General features: G+C 44.4%; 1 protein-coding gene across 1 annotated transcript in view; it reads right to left on the bottom strand.

Moving 5' to 3' along the window:
• The window catches only part of LOC147662050 (ephexin-1-like), a 58,773-nt gene extending 33,698 nt beyond the window's left edge, over positions 1-25,075 (bottom strand). The window contains exons 1-3 of the mRNA XM_086951150.1: positions 24,729-25,075; positions 15,439-15,594; positions 14,907-14,986 (exon numbers count right to left, since the gene is read on the bottom strand). Of these exons, the coding sequence (XP_086807276.1) occupies positions 14,907-14,986; positions 15,439-15,594; positions 24,729-25,054 (562 nt within the window). The 5' untranslated portion in view covers positions 25,055-25,075. The remainder of the gene's footprint in view (positions 1-14,906; positions 14,987-15,438; positions 15,595-24,728) is intronic.
• Between the last annotated feature and the right edge of the window lie 660 nt (positions 25,076-25,735).

Here is a 25,735-nt window from a genome sequence, read left to right as displayed (position 1 = left end):
AATAAAAATGAGAAAGAGGATTATAAGAGGATTCTGATGAACAGGATGAACTGCTGGATGATTTGCTGACAAGACCGCAACCAAATAATAAACCCAAAGAATCAGAGCTGAGTCACACAAGTGAGAAAGAAGGAACTTTGGACGCTGGTGAAACACAGAAAAGTATGATAGCAGTGACGCAGAGTCCTGAAGCTTGAGTCAACTGGATTTATAACAGTTTGCTGAATCAGATCTTGATCATTCATTTAAAGATTCCAAAATTGACTTTTGATGCTAGCGAGCTCGTAGTGGGTATAACAAAATTACAGTGTGGCTAAGAAATTGAGAATGGCTAAGAACAGGCAGAAAATGACCCAAACGTACAAAATAAAAATGATGAAATCTGAATTGTGTGAAGGATCCATTATCAGATTGGATGCAATTTTTTAAGAAATTATAGAATGAATCAGTGAAGGAGAATGTGGAAAAATAGAAGATAATGGACTGAAACTCGGCTCAAAACGGAGGTGAAAAGAGTCATTGGTGATTATTAACGTGATGTTGTTGAAGGAGAACTTCCATTGAGAGAAGTTCAAGGAAGCCTTGGTCCAGTTTACGTTCATGTACCTTGGAGAATAATTAACCTATGGACTTTTACAAAAGAATTTTCATAGCTTAGGGAAAATCTACTATTGCGAAGGGACTGTGGGGAGATATGGATGGATTCTTTTTATTACTGCGCTACAGGATTTGTGAACTGATCGAAAATTGATAGTGAGGTGGGCTTATGAAGAACCGCATAGGAATGCGCTGACTTATGAGAATGAATCTGTGGTGATGGAAAAATATACAACCGCTGTTAAACATTTGAAAGCAATGGTTCAAGAGAAACAGGTTAATAGGTTAAAGATCACAAGAGCAGATCACAATGCAGTGAAATTGGCACATGCATACTCAGAGATTGATGCAGACTCATTGGTAAAACAGTGGAATGGAAGATCGAAAGAAAGAAGGTGCTTCAGGATTTGTTTCAGCTTTTTTGTTAGCTTTGGATCAGGAATTGAGGGGCATATTATCAAGCCTGTGCGCTAAAATTATCGCCGCTTTATCGGCCGAAAACGGCCGATAAAGCGGCGATAATGGGCTTGATAATATGCTCTGTGGAATTCCAATCGAAGCCCATGTTAGATGTCTTCACATCTAACATGTGCTTCGATTGGAATTCCATAGAGCATATTATCAAGCCCATTATCGCCACTTTATCGGCCGTTTTCGGCCGATAAAGCGGCGATAATTTTAGCGCACAGGCTTGATAATATGCCCCGCAGTTCCCAGCTTCAGCAGAGTGTGATGTGTTAGCAAGCAGTCACTCAATGAAACACCGGCGTAGGCGAAGTATTGCGGTGATTATTGTGACTCTTAAAAGAAATTGACAAAAGAGAAATTGATGATGGTACAAGCTGCACTTTTTCAGCCAGGATGTCAAAGAATACTTTCTCAGGGAAATTGAGTGCCGTTTCAGAGTTCTTCAAGAGGTGGAGGAAATAGTTTGTGAGGCAGAGGTTTAAATAACACCGTTAAGAATAGTACAGTTAGATATTGAGCTTGTCACATTTGTGGTAAGGACACTGGAAGAGATTTGCAGATTTGTTTACAAACAATATGCTAATGGGACACAAATGATGCTTCAAATGAACCCTCTTCAGCAGAATAGAATTCTAATGGAACAAACTGGGGTGACCTAGTCAACTGTCTCAACCCTCCCAACACCTGTGCAGAATATGTAGAACAAAAGTCAGTTTAGCGGAACAAGGCCTTTAGCTCCAATTCTACAACCCAGATGCAGAGTAGTACAATAGGATTTCCACTGAATATATATAATTTTCAATTTCAATCAAATTTGGTTCAACCACAAGTGAGACCATCTTTAGTGATTCATGTGCACAGCTTATATCTACTCCTGGTGTTCTGCAAGGAGCGATCCATGCCCAATAATGGTGCCTAAGAGTGTGGGAAGACAGTATAATTGGTGCAGTTCTACAGGTAGACCAGAAAGGCCCATTTATACAAGAAGTGAATGATCACTCGTATCATTTTTGGTGGATACAGGTGCTACCCGTTACAAAGTTAGACCAGTGGAAGTTCCTAACCTATTCCTCATGGGGAAAGAAGTCCAAGTAGTAAGCATTTCAAATAAACAAGTGGTCAATAAGTTGTCTGCAAATATTTCAGTAAAAAAAGGTTCAGCAATAAACAAAAATGAATTCATGATTAATAATACCAGCCCTGTAAATTTGTTGGGTCGTAACCTATTGTGTAAAATGATTTGTTTGATTTATTGTATGCCAGATAGTACCTATGTTCAGACAAATGATTGTGAAGTAGAATTTCAAGTGAAATCACAAGAAGTGAAAAGTGGTATATTTCCAGTAGTAAAAAAGGAGACCATATCTCCAGATATAAAACAGACAGAGAAAAGAGAGATTTGGGATTGAATTGGAAAAGGTGTTGGGCTCATTAAAACTGCAAAGCGAGGGAAAAATACTGTAAAGTCAGACACATGGTTTTCATACAGTCCCCAGTAATAGACCTTCTCAAAAAGCTGAGGAAGGGTTATACCTTTGATAAAAAATATGGTACTGTAATGCATTGTAACAGAGGATATAGGGAGTCTGCAAAAGACACACTGATAATAACCTTGCAAAAACCTAATGGGAAATGGGGGATTGTTCAAGATTTGAGAAAAATCCATGAGTTGGTAGTTTCAAGGTTATCACATGGTACCAAATCCTGCAGTAATTGTTTTTCATATTCTAGCAGATATAGGGTGTCTCATGGTGATTAACCTGTGTTCACATTTTTCTACATTCATCTACATGAGGATAACCGAAAGTTGTTTTCATTCTGATTAAAAGAGCTGGTTTGAGAAATAAATCTCAAAAGGGTATAGAGAGAGTCCTTCTATCTTCTTCCAGTGCTTAAACAAGATTTGTAATCTTTAAAGCTGCCTTGCAAGTCAATTTTGATGCAATAGACAGATGATTAGACTTTGCAGCAAGAACAATGGACATTAGCTTTCACTCAGGTTCAATACTGTCAGTACTGTCAGACAGAAGTTATTTAATTGAGACATCAAATTCAGAAACGAGTGAGGAAAGTAGCCAAAGAGCACATATCTGCCTTTTAGAATGAATGCACCAAAAACACAGAAAGAAGTGAGAATTTTCTAGTAATGTTGGCAATTGTCATCAGTGGATTCCCAAATGTTATTTAAGTGCAAGACCATTACAGCGAATGACACATAGTGACATCTGTACCATTGAATGATGAATGCATAAAGGCTATCCTTGAGTTAAAACACAATGTGTCTTCAGCACCCTCATTAGAAATGCCTAATCACAAAAAGTACTTTTATTTTACTTTATCATGCAAAAGAAGGGTGCCCACTTACAGTTTTGACACAACTATGCAGTACTAATAAAAGACCTTTAGCATATTTTTCTAGAGCTTTAGGTCCAATTGCTCTGTCTTTGCCTGTGTGCCTGAGTTTGGCTGCTGCCACTTTGATTGCAGTTACCGCAAGTGATTGAATAGTCATGAGCCACACATTAAACATCTTAGCACCTCATTCAATACAGACACTTTTAACACTTAAAAAACTCAACATATGACCAATTTAAGATTGACTGAATATGAATTGGCAATACTGGCAGCACAGAATATATCAAGAAAGGGATGTACCATACTGAGTCTTGCAGCTCTTTTACCACTCCAAAAATGAGGATGATGTAGAGGATGTGGTTGAACATGATTGTGTGAATGTCACAGAACTGTGCACCAAAACCAAACACTCATGTTCAATATTTTCCCCTCGATATGTTTTATTTTGTTTTACTTATTGATGGCTCATGTTTGTAAGGCTAAGGCAAATTAAAACAGCATATGCAGGTTACACATTGATATACATTGTTGATGTTGAACTAACTGCCATTACAAGAACTTGCTGCATCGCCAATGCATTGAGTGTTATAATCTATACTGATAGTAAGTATTGTGTTGGTGTGGTTCACCATTTTGGTCAATTGTGGTCAAAATGAAGTTTCATGACCTCAACAGGTGCTCCGATTCCAAACTTTTGCTTTGTTTTATGCTTGACATTAATTGCCATCCAGAACTGCAGTGGTGACATGTGTAGCACATGGGTGTAGTGGTGACATGGTAACTTTGGGCAATAATTTTGCTGACAGAGTAGTAAAACATTATGCAACAACTGGCACCCTATTGTCCATGGACACAGGCGAACAATCAGATAACAAAGTTAAACATGTCTTTAGTTGTGTTTTAAGTAAAAACATTTGATGTGCAAAGAGATGTACAAAAATAAATGTCAGATGAGGAAAAGAAAAAAATGGGAAAATGCAGAATGCAAGTAATATTAAGATGAGTTTTGGAAACGTGATGATGGAAAGGTTGTCTTGCCAAATTCACTGCTCCCGCAATTAGGGAGACTTTTTCAAAGACCTACTCAGGGAGATATTTTAAAACTCATTAGATGAATCCTCATTTCAGAACAGATGCAGAAGATTTCTGTCAGAGATGTATAGTGTGTCAGCAAAGGAAATTGAGTCGTGTAGGAAAAACAGCAGGTTCCTTCACACGATTGTAGGCTGATTTTGTTGGAATGCGACCATGTAACAAGCCAAGATACATATTATACACAATTTACTTGTTTTCAAAGTGAATTGAGGCATATTCAACAAAGAGGTGTGATGCACTAACAGGTGTAAAATTGCTATTGAGGGAATTGACCTCTAAGTTTAGAATGCCAAATATGGTCGAATTGGATAAAGGAACACCTATCAAGAAAGAAATCAAGAGAATTCTGTGTTCCTATTGACAATAGATCAGATTTTCTATCATCAAAAAGCATCAGTCTTGATGGAGAAGCACAACAGTACAATCTAAAATAATGTGTTTGCATCCTCTTCACTGAAATGGGCAGGTGCAACTTCCATTGGTGTTACTTAGGACACAGTATACTCCTCACAAATCAACAGGGGCGAGTCTCTTCACCATTAAATGATCATGGGAAGACCTATGGGCCTAATTACGACTTTGGCAGTGATGCACCGGCTCTCTGCCGACACAGTACAGGCAAAGTCGTGCAAGGACAGCCTGCCTGAATGTGAGTTTTTCTCATACAGGCGGTCGGTTCTTTTGCTGTTCCCATGGCAGTGCCCTGAAAAAGGGCACCGAAATGGCAAACCCTATGGGCAGTGATGCGCTACAAAAGAACTCTATAATAATAGTCTATAGGAATATCATTATCTACATTAGCTTCTAAATAATCCTGATGTCTAATCAAAGCATAATATATAGAGCAGGATTGGTCATATGACAACGGTAACTGAACATAAGCTACTTCTTCTGAAGCAGGAGTAGGTAAATGAGTGGAAGGGTAACAAAAGGATATTAATGTTTTCTCTATAATTCTTCAACAGATCTTTGTAATCATTTTCTTCACATACTTCATCATAACTAATTAGATATCTTAATCTACCATTGCTAGTAATCTATACACAAATGGAACCATTATTTGAACCATTAGTAGTGCTTGAAAAATATCCACCTGGAGGAAATGTATGGACTAAGACACCAATAAAGGAAACCGGAATAAGAACTATAGTAATTAATTTGAAAACCATGGGAATCTCAAAGGCATTTTTTTCGTTTCATCATCAGTCCTTTAAGTTCACTTTTCAAAGAAAAAATTTGCAAAGCACAAAATAATTTAAGTGGACAAATGTAATTGTAACAATTCTAAGCAAGTCACAGTCTTTCGAAATTCAGGGCAAAAATCTTCTTAACTCTTTTATCTGATTCATTCTTTGCCAGATATTTCCTATATCTACAGAATATATAGCAAGTTGCACTTTTTTGAGAGAGTGACCTTTCCCATTTTTCCTTGTAAATAATCCCCTTTGCATTCATTGTTCTGGCGCCAGCTGGCGCTCCCTTGTGATTACTGCTATTGTTGTGTTTTACCTTTGCAGGTTGGAGATAATACAACAATTTTTCTTTTTCCAACCAGAAGCAGTGTCGTGTCTCTTTTGAGGTGTGCCTGGTGTGTTGTCTGTGGGTACTGCGTGGATGCTTTGCACATGTCCTCTGAAGTTTGGCCTGCCCGCTCTGCTCCATGCTACCCCCTGTAGTATTGGTAACCACATTTCTGACATTGTTGGCGAGCGGTGCGATAGGACTTGTGTTTGCGCAGTACCACAGCGGCCACAGGTTACATTGCAAATAGAGCACGGAGAAGTAATCACAGTTTTGGGGGATTATTGTTTGGCTGAAAATTGATTTTCATATTATTACTTCCTCCTGAAAAGTGTGTTTTGAATTGTGTCCCCTTGTACTGTGGGTGGTGTGTCCCGGGTGTACCTTGTCACGATGGGGTTGGTTTATGATGAGGAGGAAGAGATTGATAGGGTGGAGACGCCAGTAGCTGATGAGGACGCCATAGATAGGGAGTCCCGCACTGGGTCCAGTCCCGGGGGCACTGCCCCATCCCTTTCCCGGTCCCCAGAAGAGTGGGTAGACAGAAGGGAAGAAAGGAAGCATCAGCTGGCGCTGGCAAAGCTCAGGCATGCCAAAGAGTTAGCGCAGCTGAGGGCGGAATAGCAGAGGCTAGAGACGGAAATGGTCTTAGCGCAAGAGAGGATGGCGGAGAGACTAGCTCATGTGGGTAGGTTGTCCCCTGAGAGTGATTTTTGTGGTCTGGATTCACCAGTGAGGGTGGGATTCAGTGGTGGCAGCGAGAGTGGTTCCAGTGCAGGTAGGCCCAAACCCAGAGCCCAGGAGACGGAGCCTGATTCCCAGGAAGAGGGAGACGGGTTAGGGTTCAGGGGCAGGGGAAAGCTGTCCCACCAGTCCTGGAAGGAGTTTGCGGAGGAGGGTTGGACTGCATTGGAGGAGTGGTTGGTGGATCGCACAGTGGATGATGGGGAAGGGTTGTTCCAGGTAGTCATCAAGGAGCGCCTGCTACACAGTTGTTTTCCCCAGCTGCGGCACCACCTGTTGCAGTGTAGGTTCTCAGACCCCAGGGAACTTGCACGGGAGGCAGACCTCTGGGTAAGTGCCAGAGAGTCTGAGAGGGCATTGGGGAGTGATCCAGAAGGGAGTGGTGCAGGGATCTTCCGACCCAGCGAGGCGGGAGAGGTGAGGAGTAACCCAGCTAGGTCCCAAGATAGTGAGAGGGTTGTAGGGCCTCACATCCTATCTACAGGAAGGAGTGAGACGAGGAGGTGTCCTGAGGTGCCCCAACCGCAGTCACAGGGCCTGGAGAGTTCTTTAAGGGAACCCCAGGTTGGGAGCCTAGGCTGTCCTGATGAGCCATCCAGTGAAGGGGACCCCCTCGTGTCAGGTTAACCCAGAGTATCTGTAATCGGAGCTCCAGAGGTTCGGGGGTCTGACCAGTCACAGGGTTTAGATCCTGGACTGGGGGTCCAGGTACAGGGGTTGCCTGACCTGGAGGGTGGGGTACCTGTAATTAAGGTCCCTACCGGTTTGACTCCCAGGGGTACTTCTCCGGGTAGGAGGGTGCGGAACTCCGGGAGGGGGTGCAGATGGTGGGAAGGTCTCTCCTCTGTCATCGGCTCAGCCACAGGGCGCAGATCCCGGGTTGGGTGGCCAGGGACAGGGGTTGCCTGCCCTGGCGGGTGTGGCGACTGTAAACAGTGTCCCCCCGGAATTGACTCTCAGGGGTACTACTCCAGTTAGGAGGTTGCGAAACTCTGGGAAGGGGTGCAGGGGGAGGGAGGACTCGCCCCTGTCACTGGTTCAACCTGAGGGTTTCGACTTCAGGATGGGGAGAGAGTGGTGTTCTGAGGGTGTCCCGCGTAGGAGGAGTGGGCGGAACCCCAGAAGGAGAGGTAGGGGGAGGAGAGCCTCGCCCCTGAGTGTGGTCAGCCTGAAGGTTCGGACCCCAGGTTGGAGGACCAGTGGCAGTTTGGTAGGAGAAGGAGAGTGGTCAAAGGGTACTACGGGCCTGAGGCTAAAGCCTACCACTCTGTGAGAGAACAAGGGCCAGAGACTTCTGGATGGCCTAGAGGCCAGTTCTGGCCACATCCCACTAGAGAACACCAGTGGGGTGGTTTGGTTGGTAAAGGGTGGGTTGCGAAAGTGAACCATCGGGTTCCAGCGTGGAGAAGAAACTGCAGATGCTCTTGAAGTTGCGGGCCTGCGTCCACCTTTTTCCGCCCCAAGCAGGGAAGCCCATCAAGGCAATGATTGGTCTACCCTGGGTTTTGGCTGGGGGGGAGTTGTGTTGGACTTGGCCCTTTTCTCCCAAAATGTTTCGCTTTTTGGCCCTCTAATTTGAGATGTCTTCCCCATGGTGAAGGTTACAGAAAAGGCCATGTGTGGTGTGAGACGTCATGTTAATGTTAGATGCAATGCAATGGTGTGTACATTTATTTCCCCCCCATTGTAAACATGTACCCTGGTGAAATGCTGCATTTGTGTTTTGCATTTAAAATGGCTGCCAAGGCTATGTGAAGAGCCACCTGACTGCAGGAGGTTAGCAGCCTAGTTGTTAGGTACCCAGCCACCCCTGTATTTGGAGGGAAAGCCTGGCACCCAGGGTGCTCTACTCTTCCCCCTGAGCCAGGTAGAACTAGTTCGCCTGTCTGAGGTGGGTTTGCGGTCTAGTTGTCTGGTACCCAGCAATCCCAGCATTTGGAGGGACCTTCAAGAAGCTTCCAGGCTTTCTGGTATAGGGAGAGCAGTAGAGATGTGATGAGCAGAGACAGAGCTGGGACAGGAATGTGAGGGGACCTGCTGCAAAGGGATACCGCCACTTGGGCCTATGTGCTGGACCCTGCATCCATCTAGGACCCCCCTACTGTCCCCAGGGCTTGTGAAGCCCCACTTCAGGAGTTCAGGCTGCTATGTAGGAGGAGGGCCACACTGCAGTGGGGATGGTGAAAGCCTACCACCCTGTTTTGATGATGCCCCCACTACCTGCTGACCTGGCCCAGTAGTGTCTACTGCTCTGTCCCCCGGGCCCCTGAAGAAGGAGGCCCCCCCAGGTCCCTGAAGCTGCCGGGACCCTGCGCTGCGCAGAGCAGCGCATAGAAGGGAAGGAGCATCTTGGACCCCCCCCGGAGGTGAGGAGTGTTACCCCGGGGCTTGCTGCTGGGAGACTGTCCGCCCCCCTTGCGTTGTGTGCCTGGAAGTGCTGGCCTGCAGAAGACTGCTTGTGTCCAAAGAGCGCTGTGACCAAGACTGCCCTGCAGATTGCCTGCCAAGCACTATAATCTGGGAAGCGCTGGCCTGTTAAAGAACTGAATCGCTGAGTGCCTGCTAAGCGCTATAATCCTGGAAGCGCTGTGCTGAAGAAGCCCTGGGTAGTCCTGAAGTGCCTGAACTGTACTGCCTGCTGTGTGTGCCTGCAAAGCGCCGCTTCAACCAAGCACTGGACTGTTGGAAGGGCTGCCTGGCCCTGGATAAGTGCTCCCTGCTAAGCGCTGTGATCTAGAAGCGCTGTATGAGGAGCTGGGCTGAGGAGAAGCGCTGTGTGGTGGCTAGCGCTGCGCAGCTGGAAGAGGCAGCTTTTGTGTTCCTAAGCGCAACCGCGCCAGATACAGCCGCCTCTCAGCCTTGTAAATAGGGCATGAGCCTACCCCACCTCCACTCGGGGAGCAGTGTCTGCGTCAGTCTGGTGAGGCCTCGAGGCACATTGTTGGTGCCTGCCTCCCCCCCTACTGCCCAGGAAGCCCGGAGCGAGGAGCAGAAGCGTGGAGACATTGCCAAGAGCCCGGTGAGTGTGGGGCTCAAACAGACTGTGTTGGGGGTGTTTCGGGGCATACTGTTGGTGCCCAACGCCCCGGTGCCAGCATTCCGTGGGGAACTGCCGCCCCCAGGAACAGCATTGTTCTCCAGGTGCCCCGCCTGGCAGCGGGCACCTGCAACGGTCGGCCCATAGAGTTTATGCCTGCATAAGTGGTAGTCATACCCTGGACTGGGAAGTCGCCTGAAGTGCTAACTGTCGTTGATGCCTAATGTTTCCCCCACCAAGGTCCTACATAATGTTCTGAGGCCTAGTGGTTCTCTGTTACCTGTGTATGCCTAATGTGTAGGGAGATATAAGCCCCAGGTGCTCAGGTTGAGGCCCCATGTGAATGCCAAGGTTAGGCTTCTGTGTTCTTTCTAGGTGATGGAGCCTGGTGTTAAGGGCCAGGCCTGATATTAAAAATGTGCAGCTGTTATTCCATTTTCTTGCAGGAGGTGGTCGTGGATTCATGCATGATGTTAAGTATAGGCATGAAGTTAAGGTTTTGCACCTAAGGGTGATTTGATGGTGTACTTACCTGCCCCAGGGAACTCAAAAGAGTTATTGGTGCCCATGGTAAATGTGAATATGCCTTCCTAGGCCCGATGTAATGTTGTGTGCTCAATGTTCCTTTTGTTGCAGTGGATGCAGGAGATGCCTTCAAACCTAATGTATATTTTATGTCTAATGCTTTAGTTACGCCTACAGCTTATTTCTAGGTGAGGCCAAGGATGAAGGTCTGAGTTTACCCTGCAATAGTCATCCTATGTTTTATGCATTTCCTGATATTCCTTTTTCATTTCAGCTGGACACTCATGGACTACTTACCTTTTCTGACCTTTCCCATTTTTCTTGTAAATAATCCTCTTTGCATTCATTGCTCTGGCGCCAGTTGGCGCCCCCTTGTGATTACTGCTATTGTTGTGTTTAACCTTTCCAGGTTGGAGATAATACAACACTTATTCTTTTTCCAACCAGAAGCAGTATTGTGTCTCTTTTGTGGTGTGCCTGGTGTGTCGTCTGTGGGTACTGCGTGGATGCTTTGCACATGTCCTCTGAAGTGTGGCCTGCCCACTCTGCTTCATGCTACCCCCTATAGAATTGGTAACCCCATTTCTAACAGTGCCTTAAAGTTAATTTGTTTATCCACTGTGAGCCATTGGAGGTCATGAAGGAGATAAGTGTTTGGCAAGCCGGAATAGGAGCCTAGCGGCAGAGTTTTGGACCAGGTGAACATGTCTGATCACTGACTTTTCAGGCCACAGGTATAGGATATTAACATAATCCAACCTCAATAGCATCCCGCCTGGATACAGATTCTCTGAGCAAAGAACGATTTACCCAATATTAAAACTTTCAGAGCAACAGTAACTTTTAGAAGTCCTTTAATGTTTCCTAATACTAACACTGGAAGTGCTAACATAAATAATGTATGTAAATTGACTTAAGTTGAGTGTGATTTTATTAGAGAATCTAATTGGAAAAGACGAAGAGAGAGTGGTTGTTAAAAGGTACAGATGAATTGAGATTTGATTCGAAAGAAGAGACTGTGACAAAAGACCCACAATACATCCTAGTCTTAGAATATGTTAAGCACAAAGGATAGAGTGTGTGTATTATGTGAATGAAGAGTAGTGACTATGTCGGACCAACTGCAGTAGGGAATAGTGAGTTTACTTAGAACTTTATCGTAGATCGATTTTATATGGTCGGTAGTGTTAATATTATGTTTATAGGCATATATCATATTTGTAAACTGCTTATGTTACTCTTCCGCAAGGTTGGACAAGTTTTTGTTATCTAGCCTTAGTGTTCCCATAGAAGTCTCACGTTAATAGTTTGAGTGATGTTTATCATAGAAGAGTAAAGGGAGAACTTTAGGTCAACAAGTATTAGAAGTATTATGTATTTTAATCCCTCCTATAGTCTGTGCTTTAAATGATGTATAGATTAGAGAATGATCAAATTCAGTAGAGTATTGGTCAGGTAACAGAGCAGGAGCTTTAGCTACAATTAATGAAGAGATGTTTTCAATTAGATCAATGGTTATTTAGAATAGATTAGCTTTAGACATACCTTTGTCTGTCATGTTGTACTTATATTCCAGGTAATAGTGAGGGTATTGACAAGTATATTAACAATCTAATCAATATTGAGAATGAGGTGCAATCTTTAAGGGAGCCTGGAGTTTGGGAAGAAACTGGTTTATGGATGAATGGGATAGGTAAGGATTATTAGTGAAAGTGCTGTTTCACTAACAATAATAAAAATAGTTGCGATGAGTTTATATCTAACATTTAAGTTTTGTGAATTAATTTGAGTTAGGGGGTTGCAGGAACAAGAAAAAGACAAGGAAATGGCAGACTAAGGAAGAGTTTGTTCTTGATGAGAGCAAAGGCGGAGATCCATGACAGTTGTTTGAAAGCATTGGAGAAGAAAGGAGGAGTCACAATCAATGATGATAACTAAGGGGCTGATTACAATCCTGTTTGGAAGGGTTCCAAATCAGATTTGGGCTTGCCGAATCCGATTCAGAACCCTTATTTCGGACCGAATTGTACCCAGTTCCAAACTACTGATTATGTAAATTGATATTTGTATAGCGCATTACTCACCCGCAAGGGTCTCAAGGCGCTTGTACGAATACCGCTGTGGAACCCCTCCTGGCTTTCCCTGTGAGGTGTCCACTCCTGGGCACCCTCAAGGTGGAGGCCAGGCATCCTTAGTGTTGTGGGGGCCGTTGTGGAGATTAAGCAAGCTATTGCCCAGAGTTGCAGAGTGGGACTCCATGATTGGAATAGGTACCGAGGCGAGAATTATCAGGTCCGTGGAATTTTGAGCCCAAGACCCGCCAAGGCGGGGAACTGGCATTCGTACAGGACGAGCCTTTTGGAGACGATTCGTACAGCTCTATGGACAAGGTTTCCGAGCGAGCGATTACGATGACAGATTCGGACAGCCGTTCCGATTTGGTTTGCCTGGAACAAAATGGCTGTCCGAATCGGTCTTTGAGGGCCTGCAGCAGGCCCCCCTTCACCTGGGGCCCTCCGAATCAGAACCGGGGACCCCCTTTTCCTACCATGCACAGTGTGGCAGGCACAAAGGGGTGCCTGCCACAGGATGCACGATTTTCCCCAGCCACCCCTTTCTTCAATGGGAGCCTGTGTTCTCATTCAGAACACAGGCTCCCATTGAAGTCAATGGGAGTCTGACCGAATATTATCCCAAAGCCTCCAGATGCATCCAAATTGCTCGGTCGGACTCCCCCGATCCAAGTCATCCGGAAAAAATTCCGGAACCGATTTGGTCGGAATACTTTCTGAATGGAATCGTAATCGGCCCCTATGTTGTAAATGCCTGATAATTGCCAATATAAAATGGGGGGGACTGTGGTAGCACAGTTTCTTGTCAAAAATATTGTGCCTAATTTAGGTTGGTTTTAATTGCTATGACTAGGCCACATCAGGCTTCTTTATTTGTGCGCAAGAGCCATGCAAGTTCATTTTTTCATTCTGTTTCAGAAATCGTTTAAATTCAGCTGCAGTTTCAGTGTAGTTCTCTCTGCTTCAAAATGTAACCTTTTTATAGTTTTCCTGGTGTAGGAAGAGACCTCTGCTACATGCAAAATAATGTCTGCTGGTATGAAACGTACAGAAGCAGCAGCTTAATGTGTGAAGGTTTAAATGTGTGTTTATTTCCTCTGTGCAAATAAAACGTGCCTTTTACTGTCCAATAAAAAACACATGGAGGTAGGTGTTAAATAAATTAGAAGTTTGGTTGGTGTGGTACAAATTGAATAAACTATTTCCTTTGAAGGAATAACTAAACTTTTTCTTTCTATAATGATTATTTAGATTTTTGAGTAAATTACCAGAACTGAAATTAGTATCTTAAGCCCTTTCCTTTATGTTTTTAGCTAAATATATGATTCCAGAATTCTTCATTTCCTGAGACTTGACAACATGCATTTGTGTGTGTTTGTGCATCCACAGAAGCATAACCTTCTACTCTTAGAGAAAATCTGATTTGGCCTATCTGAGAAAACCAAGATCTAACCTTAACATTATACAAGTCAAAAAGATGCCTACAATTATTGACTGCCCACTGTAATTAGGTGTAACCACTGAAATTCACATTTTAGACCTTTCTTGTACAACAAACCAAGATCATACTGTGCAGTACAAGAAGGTGAATGTTTTGGTGCTTTTGAACTTCAAAAGGGAAGAGAGGTTTCTTCGATGGTTAGGGAGGTGTTTGCTAGGAGTGGCCCACACATCTCAAAGGATGTAAACCTCAGAGTGGGTGTATGGGGACTTTGTTAAAGTTAGCATTGCATGTGGGTCTGAGATTGATGTGCGTCAAGTTGTGAAAGATACAGGGATCTCTGTATGTTAAACCGGTATGCAAATTAGGGCAGTGTCCGGTGATGTGTCCTGCTTACACAGCACTTGTTTAATGGAAAGAGTATTATAGATATTAATTGGAATATAACACTAGTGTATACCACACCCCCTAGTTAGACAAATGTATTTACAGAACTTGTTTAAAGGGAATAGTATGATGTACACTCAGGGGACTATATCACTGTCAGTGGGAGGTACATTTATGAGATTATAGCTCCTATCTAACTGGAGGGTTTGGTATACATTTGTGGGAATACAGCACTTGTCTATTGGCAGGTATATGGTGTACATTCTTAGAATCATGGCTCTTATCTAATGGGAGGTAAATGGTGGACATTCATGTGGATACAGCTCTTGACTAATGTAACAATAGGATCAAAGAGACCTAGTACACAAGGAGAATTTTGCTATATATTCATCGACTAGAAAGATAAAGAGGGGAAGTACTCTATAGTAGATCTCATCTGGTAAATTGTATTGCAGGCAGTTAGCATATGGATATTTTTTATGGATTTAATTCTTCCTGTAAAATATACAAAAGCTCTGGGGATGGGACATGCCTGCGCCGTTCATGGTCCTTCCTACACATCGCGGGATAACAATGGTTATTGGGTATCGTACATTGGTATCACTGGATTGTAATAAAGAAGAGGGCATTCCCATCCTATGAGATGATATGAAAATATTCTTACCAAGAAGTCTGGAAGTTAATGAAACAAACTTGGCTCTTCTGTTTGGGGCCAGAGAGGTCATCCAACGCTTCATTTCACTCCTGGAGGATAAAAGCAGGGTAGAATATCAAGATTAGGTAGTCACTCATCCAGTGTGTCTCTAGCTCATACATCTATTAAATGTATGAGTCATGTAAAGGTCCCATACCTACCCTCACCATTTCTTCCAGATTCAGATTTTCAATCTCATTTTATTCTCCTCTGGCCCCGTGTCTTGCTTTCGGTCCTATTCCTCTTCTGTTTACTAATTTCCCATGATTAGGACCACCAGCTTTTCCCCCAACCCTCCATAGCTATATCTTCCAATTCACAAAACCAGTTCCTCTATCCCGTCCCACCTTGTAATCTACCAACACACTCAATTTTTCCTAACTGTTTTCTACCTCTTCCATCTCCACTGCCACACACTGCAGTCACACAAAGAATGACAGAGAAAAGTGGGCCTTGAAAAGGAGGCTTTTCCCTGAGGCGATTGGACCATGTGAATACTCACTGCGAAGAGGCCTTCAGCATGTAGGTGGCTTCCCGCTCATCAGTATTCTCTAGTAGTTTTAGGATGAAGACATTTGCCAAAGCCTGCCCCTGGTCTTCCAATTCCTCCACACGTAGGAGCCCCCGAGCAGCAGAATCGAAAACCTGGTACCGGTCACTGATAAGAAATCAATACAAGAGACATGTCACAATAACTGGTGCAGACTGCTGGCTGGAGGTCGCATGCGGGGCTTACTATGGAGTTGGCAGAGCCTGAGTTGGTGCTTAGGGGACCAGGCCCACCAGTATGATAATCTAAACATGGGTAAACTCTGTGGAGTGAAGTGCTGTAAAATGATCCACAAGTCTCTTTTTTGCTGTCCTCAAGGATACCTTTCCTTTAATTTGTGGCTTAGGGCTTCAGGTGGCTTCATGGCCGTGATGTGTCAGAAGGCTAAGCCTGCGGTGCTTCCGGGCTTCCAAACATGGCGCTCGCTACGATGCCCGCGCTCTAGTCGTTCTTTCACACAAGGAACAGACTAACCGGAAGTCCCACCCTCTACTGCTCGCCGGACGTGGGTACTTAGACGCAGTACACGGCGCCTGGTATCTCTACCCGGACCAGCTCCGTGAGGGTAAGACTGCCGCCTTCCGTTCCAATCAGAACCGCAAGTAGCCTCTCTGAGCACAACATTCATTTGTGTGCTCTGGTTCCTTACACAACTAGCACCCTCCAGTCCCTGTGGGATGATGCACAACGGTTGCAGTGATAACCGGCTGGCCTCTGCACTCCTACCTGGTCAGAAACCTGTGGGACACACATATTTGGTATACATTGTCATGCTCTCTCTCCCGCTTCTGATTCCGTGTATCATAGCTCACTACACGGGTCAGTTGTTGCCTTGTTCGAACTCTGGTGTGTGCGTGGGTTGTTGAGTCCCGTTAAGTGCCATGGGCACAGACTTGCTTTCACCCCGGTGGGGGTCAGATGTGTTGCCCAGATCTCTGAACTGGTTCCCCGCACGTCACATAGATCTCTGGACAGGCATTACGATTGGTGTGTCCCTCATTGGAACACGAGCTTAGTTGCTGAGAGATGCACTCAGGGCAGCCCTGCTGGGTGCCCGTGCCCACTGTATGACTTGCCCCGTCTCTAGGCTATTGTACCTGGGATTTGTTTTATTTTACCATGTTGACAGTGTGTTTATGTCTCTCTCCACTTAGAAGGACACTACACATTAGTGTCTACACAAGCTGGTACTGATGCCGTGCAACCTTGACCCTAATGGGGAGAGTTTATTGCGATGAATGTTCTCCTTAGCTGCCTTGTTTTTAATATGTCGTACCATCTTAAGTGACACAGTGTGTTCATGTTACGCATGCCATGAGTCACTTGCATCTTAGCATGATTGAGCTGCCTCTTTAACATTGTGTGATGCACTTGCCTCCAGCTCTAATCAGAACACTGTGAGATGTTACTTAAATGTTATTTTGTTTTTGCTTGCAGGTTGTGTTTTTATGATCTACAAGGTACCACTTTTTAGGGTGCTGTAATGGTGGTCAGGTATGCACTTTACTCATTTATTGACCACCACCAAGAAGTGTAGGTAGATCCGATCTGGTCCTGATGAATTGCCATCTATTAAGTTAATGGGCAAGAAACATGTTGACCTTTTTTTTGCAAGCGCATAAACTTCACATCCTTAGAGTGAAGACACGCACCTTGTTTTACTTTTAATTAGGGCAGGGGCCACATTCATTAAAAATTGTCTTAAGTGGACCACCTCCCCTATTTTAACCCACTTCCCTACACACCACTTTCACCAGCACTGATCTAGGGCCCTCACACACACCTCACCCACCGGCATAAGGAAAAAAGATCTCAGCCAAAAAGGCCCCATCACGGGTGCCGGTCGAGTACTGCAGCGCCGAACCGATAAAGAGCAGACCCGATGATGAAGCAAGACACCTAGCTGGCTGGGTGTGTGAGGGTCTTTTTCCGGAAGGAGAGCATTCTTCTCCCCACTTCTGTGACTCCATACTAAGATATGAAGCCCTTATAAAACACGCAAAACCCTGCTTCCTATGTTAGGAACTGCATACCATTTTTGTAGAGTATGATAATCTAAACATGGGTAAATTCTGTGGAGTGAAGTGCTGTAAAATGATCCACAAGTTTCTTTTTTGCTGTCCTCAAGTTTACCTTTCCTTTAATTTGTGGCTGAAGGCTTCAGGTGGCTTCATGGCCGTGATGTGTCAGAAGGGGAAAAGTCACAGCACCAAATAAACCCTCCCACAGCGCTAATGTGAGACAACGCAAGTCATCTTTATCTCCAAATCTTTCTTTCAGCTTATCCAGCTTTGATACAGCTCTCTTACTCAACACACTATCTTATTACAGTTGTTTCTTTTCCTCCTTTGAGTTAGCAGCTTAAAGTGAATTGCTGCAATACCCAATTGAACCATATAAAAACGTGACACAAAAATTGAAATAGGTCTTATACAGTGTCTCTGATGTGGCATTAGAGCGACTGCTGCAAGGAAACTGTTGCTTCTCTTCATAGTTCCCACACTGTCCTCTTTCCAGGAAGCAAGCTGTGGTGCACAAGAGTTCTCATGATTCCAATCCATATGAAGGTTGGTCTTCCTGCGTCAATGCTCAAAAATCATCAGAGCCCTTAGCCATCTTAGCCACTTAAATTACTGATGAAGGTATCGCTTCTCAGACATGTCAACGTCTGTTGTGGGAATGATAGGTTTTCAAAAAATAATGGGGGGAATACATTTTCCCAAATGACTTGCATTGAAATTGTGTAATTGTAGGGGAGAATGATATAATAAAGCCATTTTTGCCTTTAGAAATCGGGGTTCTACCATCTAAGTCGGGTGTCTTGTACACGTGTACCTAATGTGAAGAACAGATACCTCGATTTTAGTCCTGCATCAAGACAATAAAGGAGCAAATACTATACAGTTGAAAAGTGTTAACACCAAAAACCTACTTCCACCCGTGGTAAAAGAGATCATGTGGGGATCTACCATCTAAGTCGGGTGTCTTGTACACGTGTACCTAATGTGAAGAACAGATACCTCGATTTTAGTCCTGCATCAAGACAATAAAGGAGCAAATACTATACAGTTGAACAGTGTTAACACCAAAAACCTACTTCCACCCATGGTAAAAGAGATCATGTGGGCACTTGCTTATAAAACAACCTAAAACTAACAGTTACAAACATTGGGATTGAGCAGTGCTTAATTTGAGCATGTAGTTTCCGTTGCTTGGCACCAACGCTTTATTGTCAACACCAGTGCTTGTGACAGTCTGCCACAAGGTAGCACTGACGGGCTAATTTAGAGATGACCATGACAACAGTAAAATATTAATTCAATTTACATTAAAAATGATTATTAATTTATGACCAATCCATTCTTGCAGCTTTGGGGGCCTGAAATAGTACAAAGTGTTACACTTGTAGGAGTGTGATGCAGGGCTTTAAGTGAGATGAAAAAACTGGGGAGGGGGAGGGTCTGTCAAAGGGGCATGGCCAATGTAATTAAGGGCCTGGCTTAAAAACACATAAGCTAAAAATCTGTACTTAGTATAGTGTGCCACCCGAATTGCATTTTGCTGTTTCTGTCATTGCATCCAGATATATGACACAACAAATAACATCATACCTACAACAAGTCTGGACTATTGGCTTTGTCAATGGTTGTTAGTTTTATAAAATAAAAAAGCAGAAACTATGGCTTGTATATAATATTGAAAAAGCTTCCACTTAAAGCCCTGGTGACATCACAACAATGTTGCTGCTCCCGAGTTTCAAAAAGAAAAGGGAAATCCAGAGAGAAAACTACTCTCTTTAAAGGATTTCCCTTCCCCTACAACGCTCAACTGGCATGAAGTCATGCTGTAACTTCTCCACTAGTGAGAAGTGAGACGTGTAAGCACGCGCACATCGATATGCCTACTGTCATTGCAGTCCAGAAAAAAATTTACCGCCTGGGCCAGGGCACAAAACAGAGCCCGATAGAGACCCGTTTCGAGGCCTCCTATAAAAAACTGCTGGTGCTGAGCACCAGTGAGACCCGGTCCACTTAAAGCCCTGATGAGATGGTAATTAGGTGTTTTTTACCATCAGTGGCAGCATAGCAGGGGCAATGTAAGGTGCAAGCTGCAGTGGCCTCCTGACGAGAGCCCTGGGACTTATTAATCATTTTTTTAAATGTAGCACTGGGACTGAGTATCTCTCACCCGGGTAGTTTGCTAGTTATCTTCACGTGAGTTTTGTCTTTTATGACCTTTCGACCTGAGTTTGTATTTTAATATTTAAAGCCCTATTGTCATGGCACGAGTCGGGATACACGCAGGTGGACGGCGTCCACCCACTTTTTATCACAGGGTGGGCGCCGTCCACTCGGCCAAGAAGTTGGGCCCCACTGACAAAGATGCTGAATTCGTCCCGTTGTAATTTCCAAACACCAGGACACTTTCAGCAGCACATGCACGTTATCTGCTTACGATCGGCAACAACGTGCAGACGGGGTTGGGATGGGCCTCTCTTATTTCTGACTCCTGCTGACCCCATAACAAAGGCCGAGTCTGAGGGGTCATCAGGCCTCCTTTTGTTCGAGTCTCCTGGCTGGCAGCAGTCAGGAGCCTCACACCTAGAAGCAAATGCAGAGAGGGGAAACAAAGGCTCACATCTTGTTAGCACTTCACCACTTCACACATACTTAAGAGAGGCAGCTTTTTGCTTTGTTCAGGTTCTGTTTAGGTGATTTGCATGCACTGTAAGAAGTCCGATGTGTTAATCTTTCCCAGTATTTGCACAAAATAAATAGCATTTATATAGCGCTTACTACCCTTGAGGAGACGTTGTAATAATTTAAATATCACTATTTCTTTTAAAGCACTATGGGTAGAGGAAGCTTACGCTGACAAAAGGCAGCATTGTTTTATGTGCAGCTTACAAAAGTGTGAATCTTCTGCCTAAATCAGTATGGGTTTGCAAGTATACCCGAAATGTGCTCAAATAAACATATATGTGAGGGCTTAAGATCTGATGCCACTTCTTGTGAGGCCACTTCCTGTGATGTCACGCGCTGTGATGTTATGCGCCACACGCTCCGCGATGTCACTCGCCGTGATGTCACGCGCTGCAATGCCACTTGCATACTGATTAACGAGGTTAACTCCCCCACTTCTTTTTATAGGACTTGTGCCCTGCCTATTGTGGTATTGAAAAGATAATATCGATTGCCTGTATTCAATCTGGGAATCCCCAGCTGAAAAATGTAGGCTGTACTGTGCCAAGGGAAGCTTTCTGCTTCCTCGTCACATGGTTCAAAGGAAAGGTCACCTTTAAGATATCTATTATATGCGGTCGGCAAATATGAACAGATACACGCCCCTGAATTAATTTTAGACAACAGCAGTTATTCTTCTTAGCGTGGTTCTGACTCACAAGTAGCCACGGGAAATGTATGCTCTTAAAAAAGTTTTTCCATTTCAGTCACTGTGACGCTGACTTGACAAGGCACGTTTACGTTCAACCTACGTGCGCGCACCGTAGGGAGGAAGGCAAGGAGCGCGTGACTCATACCTCTACATACAGATGTTTTTCCAGCCAGTGAAATGCCAGTAGAGTTTGGCTTGAATAGACGCTCGAACCCGTTTCAGGTTTAAATGGTCTTTGCCGCCTTCAGAACCAGACCCATGAGCAAAATGAATGTGATATTGTAACGCGTAGCGCTAGTCAGTGGCAGCCAGCAATGTGTATCAGGGACAGGGCGGGTACACACACCATGACACTTTCCTACACACGGTTGTACGACGATAGAAAGCAGGTAAAGACATCGTATGCCTTTACTACGCATTTTTTACCATGCATGTTTTTACCACTAACATGCTTTTACAGCGCATGCCATTACCACGCATTGTTTTTATATATAAAAACAATGTATTTGTGGGGGGAGACCCCCAACATATCTTAAATCTGTGGTAAAGGCATGCACTGTAAAGGCATGCACATGGTAATAATACGCGTGCTAAAAAATGCGGGGTAAAGCCACAACGAAGTAAAAACCTTGTTGCAAAGGCTGTTTCTCCCTACACACGTGTCCCCACAAATTCACACCAAGCACATACACACATTCACTGCATGCAAACACACACAAATACACATTCATACACACACATGCACCCCACACTCTCTTACACACGCGTCCCCACATACTAACTCAGTACATACACACACACATCCATTCACTGCATGCACACACACACACGCACACATATACAAAACCATTAATACACACTCATGCACACAACATTAACAAAGAAACATACTGGCCCACAGCAGTGATCATGGGTGGTGAAAAGCAAGCCTCTGGTGGTTCCTGGAAGCTTCAGAAGATCCTGCCACCTACACCAATCAGCCAATGAGAGGAGGGCCTTTCTTCCCTCCACACTGAGTGGGTTGGAGCCAGTGATAGGTGCTGATGAGTGTCTCTGATGGACACTCAGCCCTTGGTACTTTAGGGCTTAAAACCGAAGAGCTCAGATCCGAGTCTATCAGTGATGTGCCACCTCATCATGAGGAGGAGGCTCACAGAGGTCTTTGCTGGGCTGAGGAAGTTGTTTGCAATTCCTTTTGCACTGCCATCCATGTAAGTTTCAATTGCAAATTCAGCACTCTGATTGCATTTGCGCAGCAGGAGTGCCATGATCCCAAATCGCAGCATGGAAAATCAGCCCCTGTCCTCGTGGATGGGCTGTAAAACCAGTGGCAGCTCCTCCGCTAAGGTGGAGGATAAAAAATTATAATAACAGAAGCTATTTCTGTTATTTTTTCGGCCAGGTAGGGTGGGGCTGGGACTCCTGTGAAGTCTGGAAGGAGGAGGAGTTGCTGCACTCCAAGGCGCGCATGACTACTTGCCGGCCCCCCATCATCCCCATCAGGCTGTATTACACAGCCTGGTAGGGAACATGCCCAGCCTGCCATTTCACATCTGAGCGACGAGCCACGGTGCTCAGACCAATTAGAACGCTGCATTGCAGCTTTGTGATTGGCTTAGGGGAAGGAGTCTGTGTGCATCCTGGTTCCGACGGAGAGACGACGGGAGATGGCAGAGGAGAGACGGCAGAGGAGGGATGGCTTAGGACTCAAGATGCAGTGAGGACGTGATTTTTATTTTATTTTGTAACTCACCCACCGCGACCCCCACCTGCTGCTCCACTCAAGTTCCCTGCCAGCTGCTACTGAGTAAAAGAGAGACATTAGAGGGGTGCACTTGACCCCATCCCACTCCTGGGCCTCTGCACCTGTCACACCTACAAGAGCTGCACCCCTTCTTACCGCTCAGTGTCAAAACAGAGAGGAGTGTTAAGACGATGTAACTCACAAGAGAGACCATAGCAATGCTAAGAGGATAAAGAAGCCCTGACTACCAGTAGAACCCTGGCCATCAACATTTTTTTGTTTTAATATTTTTAGCATTCCTAAAAAGCTGTAGTCCACTCAGGACTGTCGCAAGAGAGGGGAAGAGAAGGTCCTTTGCTTCGGCCATTTGTTGGTCAGGAGCCTATGCTTCTGTCACAAAACATAATTCCCAGGCACTGACACACAGAACAGAATCCAGTCACTCGTAGTCCCGTTAGCCAATAGCTGAAGTGGGCTGGCCCTATGCCCCCTGCAGTATGCTGTTGTGGACAAAAACAAAATATGAATGGCAGACCATTGGATTAAGGGGGCTATTGGAAGCAGCTGCAAGTAAGTAGCCTAGGTAGAGTATAAATATTTGTGTTAAAATTAAAAACAAAAGGTCTTGGCTAACACCAGATCTGGCGGTTAACGGCTGCAGTACGCGAGGTGGTGCCTCAACTGTATTTTTCTGTCAAAGAACTTGACCTTAGAACAAGGCGTCAGGCCCTACAAGTGCTTTAGAGGGGGCCTGCAAACGTTCTCCCTGAACTCATTGTCTATCCAGCTTGCCCTGTTTACTATGTTCAACCCATACATTCTTAAAGAAGCCCCACATCTAGAGGGGGATTTTCCTCACTTATAATCTAAAGCCCTTTAGGTTGTTTGGGACTATATTTAAGACATAGGCCCTGATTTAGAGTTTGGCGCAAACGTGACAGACTATCCTGTCTGTCAAACTGACTGTCCGCCGATTTAGAGTTAGGCTAACCGTTAGTGTTCCATCGAATGAGCTCACATTAGTAATGTCAATAGAATATTTCCTCCTACGGTCCGAAGGAATAGGGGCTGTTGGAGGAAGGAATTTTCACCCTATGCCCTGTTTTTTTTTTTTTGGCTCTAGCACAAGCAGCTTTAATAAAAGATGACCACTCTGGCAAAATGGTTTATGAAAAATGACGCATTCTAGTGACCTGCTTGCTCCTTATTATTTTCTAGAGCTCTGGTACAGTCGAGAAGATGTGCCAAGCATAATAATGCCCTTTTCTGAAGGAGCCCAAACCATAGATGGCAAAGGCTATGTCGCACCCTTCTAAGATTTTTTTTAAAACATATTTTATTGATTTTTAATTTCCGTTCATAATCTTATAAAATGGTCATATAAGTACATCACATGTCAACCCTATGCCCTGTTGACAGTGAATAATGTAAAGGCGTTTTTTTCCTGTCACCGGAAAATAATGATGCCCACACTCTTGGAGAAAACTCCCAGGGTGTGGGCTCCCTAAGTTTTTTATTTTTCAAAAACAAACTCCCACTTTGGGAGTTTGTGTTTGAAAAACTAAAAAAAAAAACTATAAAAAAAGTGTGAGAATGAGCTATCATAGTTGATGGTACCGCCCCTCAAACTTTTCCAAAATTGACAGGACAGCGGTGACGGTCAATGTACAGGGTTGTCCATTGGGTCGGTGGACAATTCTAAATTTGGCAAGCGGGGGGCCCTCGGGATGGTGGAGGTATTGTCCTCGGTCATCCCAACAGAGTTTACTCCATTCCCAAATGTCTAAATCGGGCCGATAAGGTTTTACTGTTTGAATTTGCAGAGAAGCTTCTATGCGTTCCTACAGTGAACTTTGGGTGAGATTTGGGGATAAGTATCACTACTTGGAAGAAGCTGCAGTATGGTGACCCTTTCCTGTGACACCATTCAAAAATATTTGAAAGGAAAGAAAACCCCTTTAATATATTACAAAATAGGTTAGAGCTTGGTGCTTGCGGGGAAGTAAAAGCAATAAATGTGTGTGGAAGGGAGAGTTTGGTGTATAAAAGTTTCCAGGTTGGTAATTCACTTGGTGGCTGTGTACGTCAACACTCTTACACTTACCTGGTCACCTGTTTGCAGAGTAGTAACAAGTCGTTGAACAGAAAGAGGTAGACGCCTTGGAAGAGCTTCTTGGTGCGAAGGGTGCGGGAGGTCTTCGGGCCCTGCATTTGCTGAAGCTCTCCCTGCTTCAGAAGCCAGCGGGAATGAGAGATGATTGGCACTGACTGGTAGGAAATGTGAAGGGGCAGAGAGAAGGAAAAGAAGACAACAGCAGTATGGTTCAAACATATGGAGGTGGAGGAGGTATGAGGGCAGATCAAAGTAGAGATGAAAGGAAAGACAGGATAAAGTGAAGAAGGGAGATGGGAGACCAACAGCAGGTCCATGGACCACAAAAGAATAAAGCGGGAGAAAAAGAAGGAGAAACGCAATCAGATTCCTCAATAATACAACAGCATTCAAGCAATGAAGATGGCTTCTATGCCACAGATGATGATATTTAGGGACAAGGAAAATCTTGCTATTTCTGTAGAAAGAGCAAAATGAGGAACAGAGCATAGTACAGTGGATTACATTTTGGCAAATAGAGCACTTTCTGCACAAGCCAGAGGATTTTCCGAAACTTACTCCCCCAAAACAAGACCCTAGCTCAAAACTGCCATTCCATGGAAAGAGCAATGCATAGTGACAGCGAACTCATCCCTGTGCCACTCACAGCTCCTCTGCTGTCACAGAGGATGCCCCCTTCAACAGACATCTCTTTATAAACTCCAAGACCCTGACGTGCTATCATTATCACCACATCAAAGCAGCCCCTACTTTTCATTTACCATGGGATGCATGGCTATTTGTTTCGTTAGCATTCCCTGTATGCATCCTTCTAGCGGCCAGTGCAGATGATCCAGCTATTCCATTTCGTAAATCTTTAGTAGCTCCATTCTTTTTTAGGTGAGATGGGTGAATACCAAATGCAGCACTCAGGTAACATCCTTTTGGAACTAAAAGAACAACTGGTCTCTGTGCGCTACGTAAAATAACTGGATTTGCAACTGATTGAGCCAGGCAAG

The sequence above is a fragment of the Lissotriton vulgaris genome, unplaced genomic scaffold (genome assembly GCF_964263255.1).
Source record: "Lissotriton vulgaris unplaced genomic scaffold, aLisVul1.2 SCAFFOLD_682, whole genome shotgun sequence".
NCBI classification, from domain to species: domain Eukaryota; kingdom Metazoa; phylum Chordata; class Amphibia; order Caudata; family Salamandridae; genus Lissotriton; species Lissotriton vulgaris.
The sequence above is the reverse complement of the archived record's forward strand: the minus strand, read 5'-3'. Positions and strand labels throughout refer to the sequence as shown.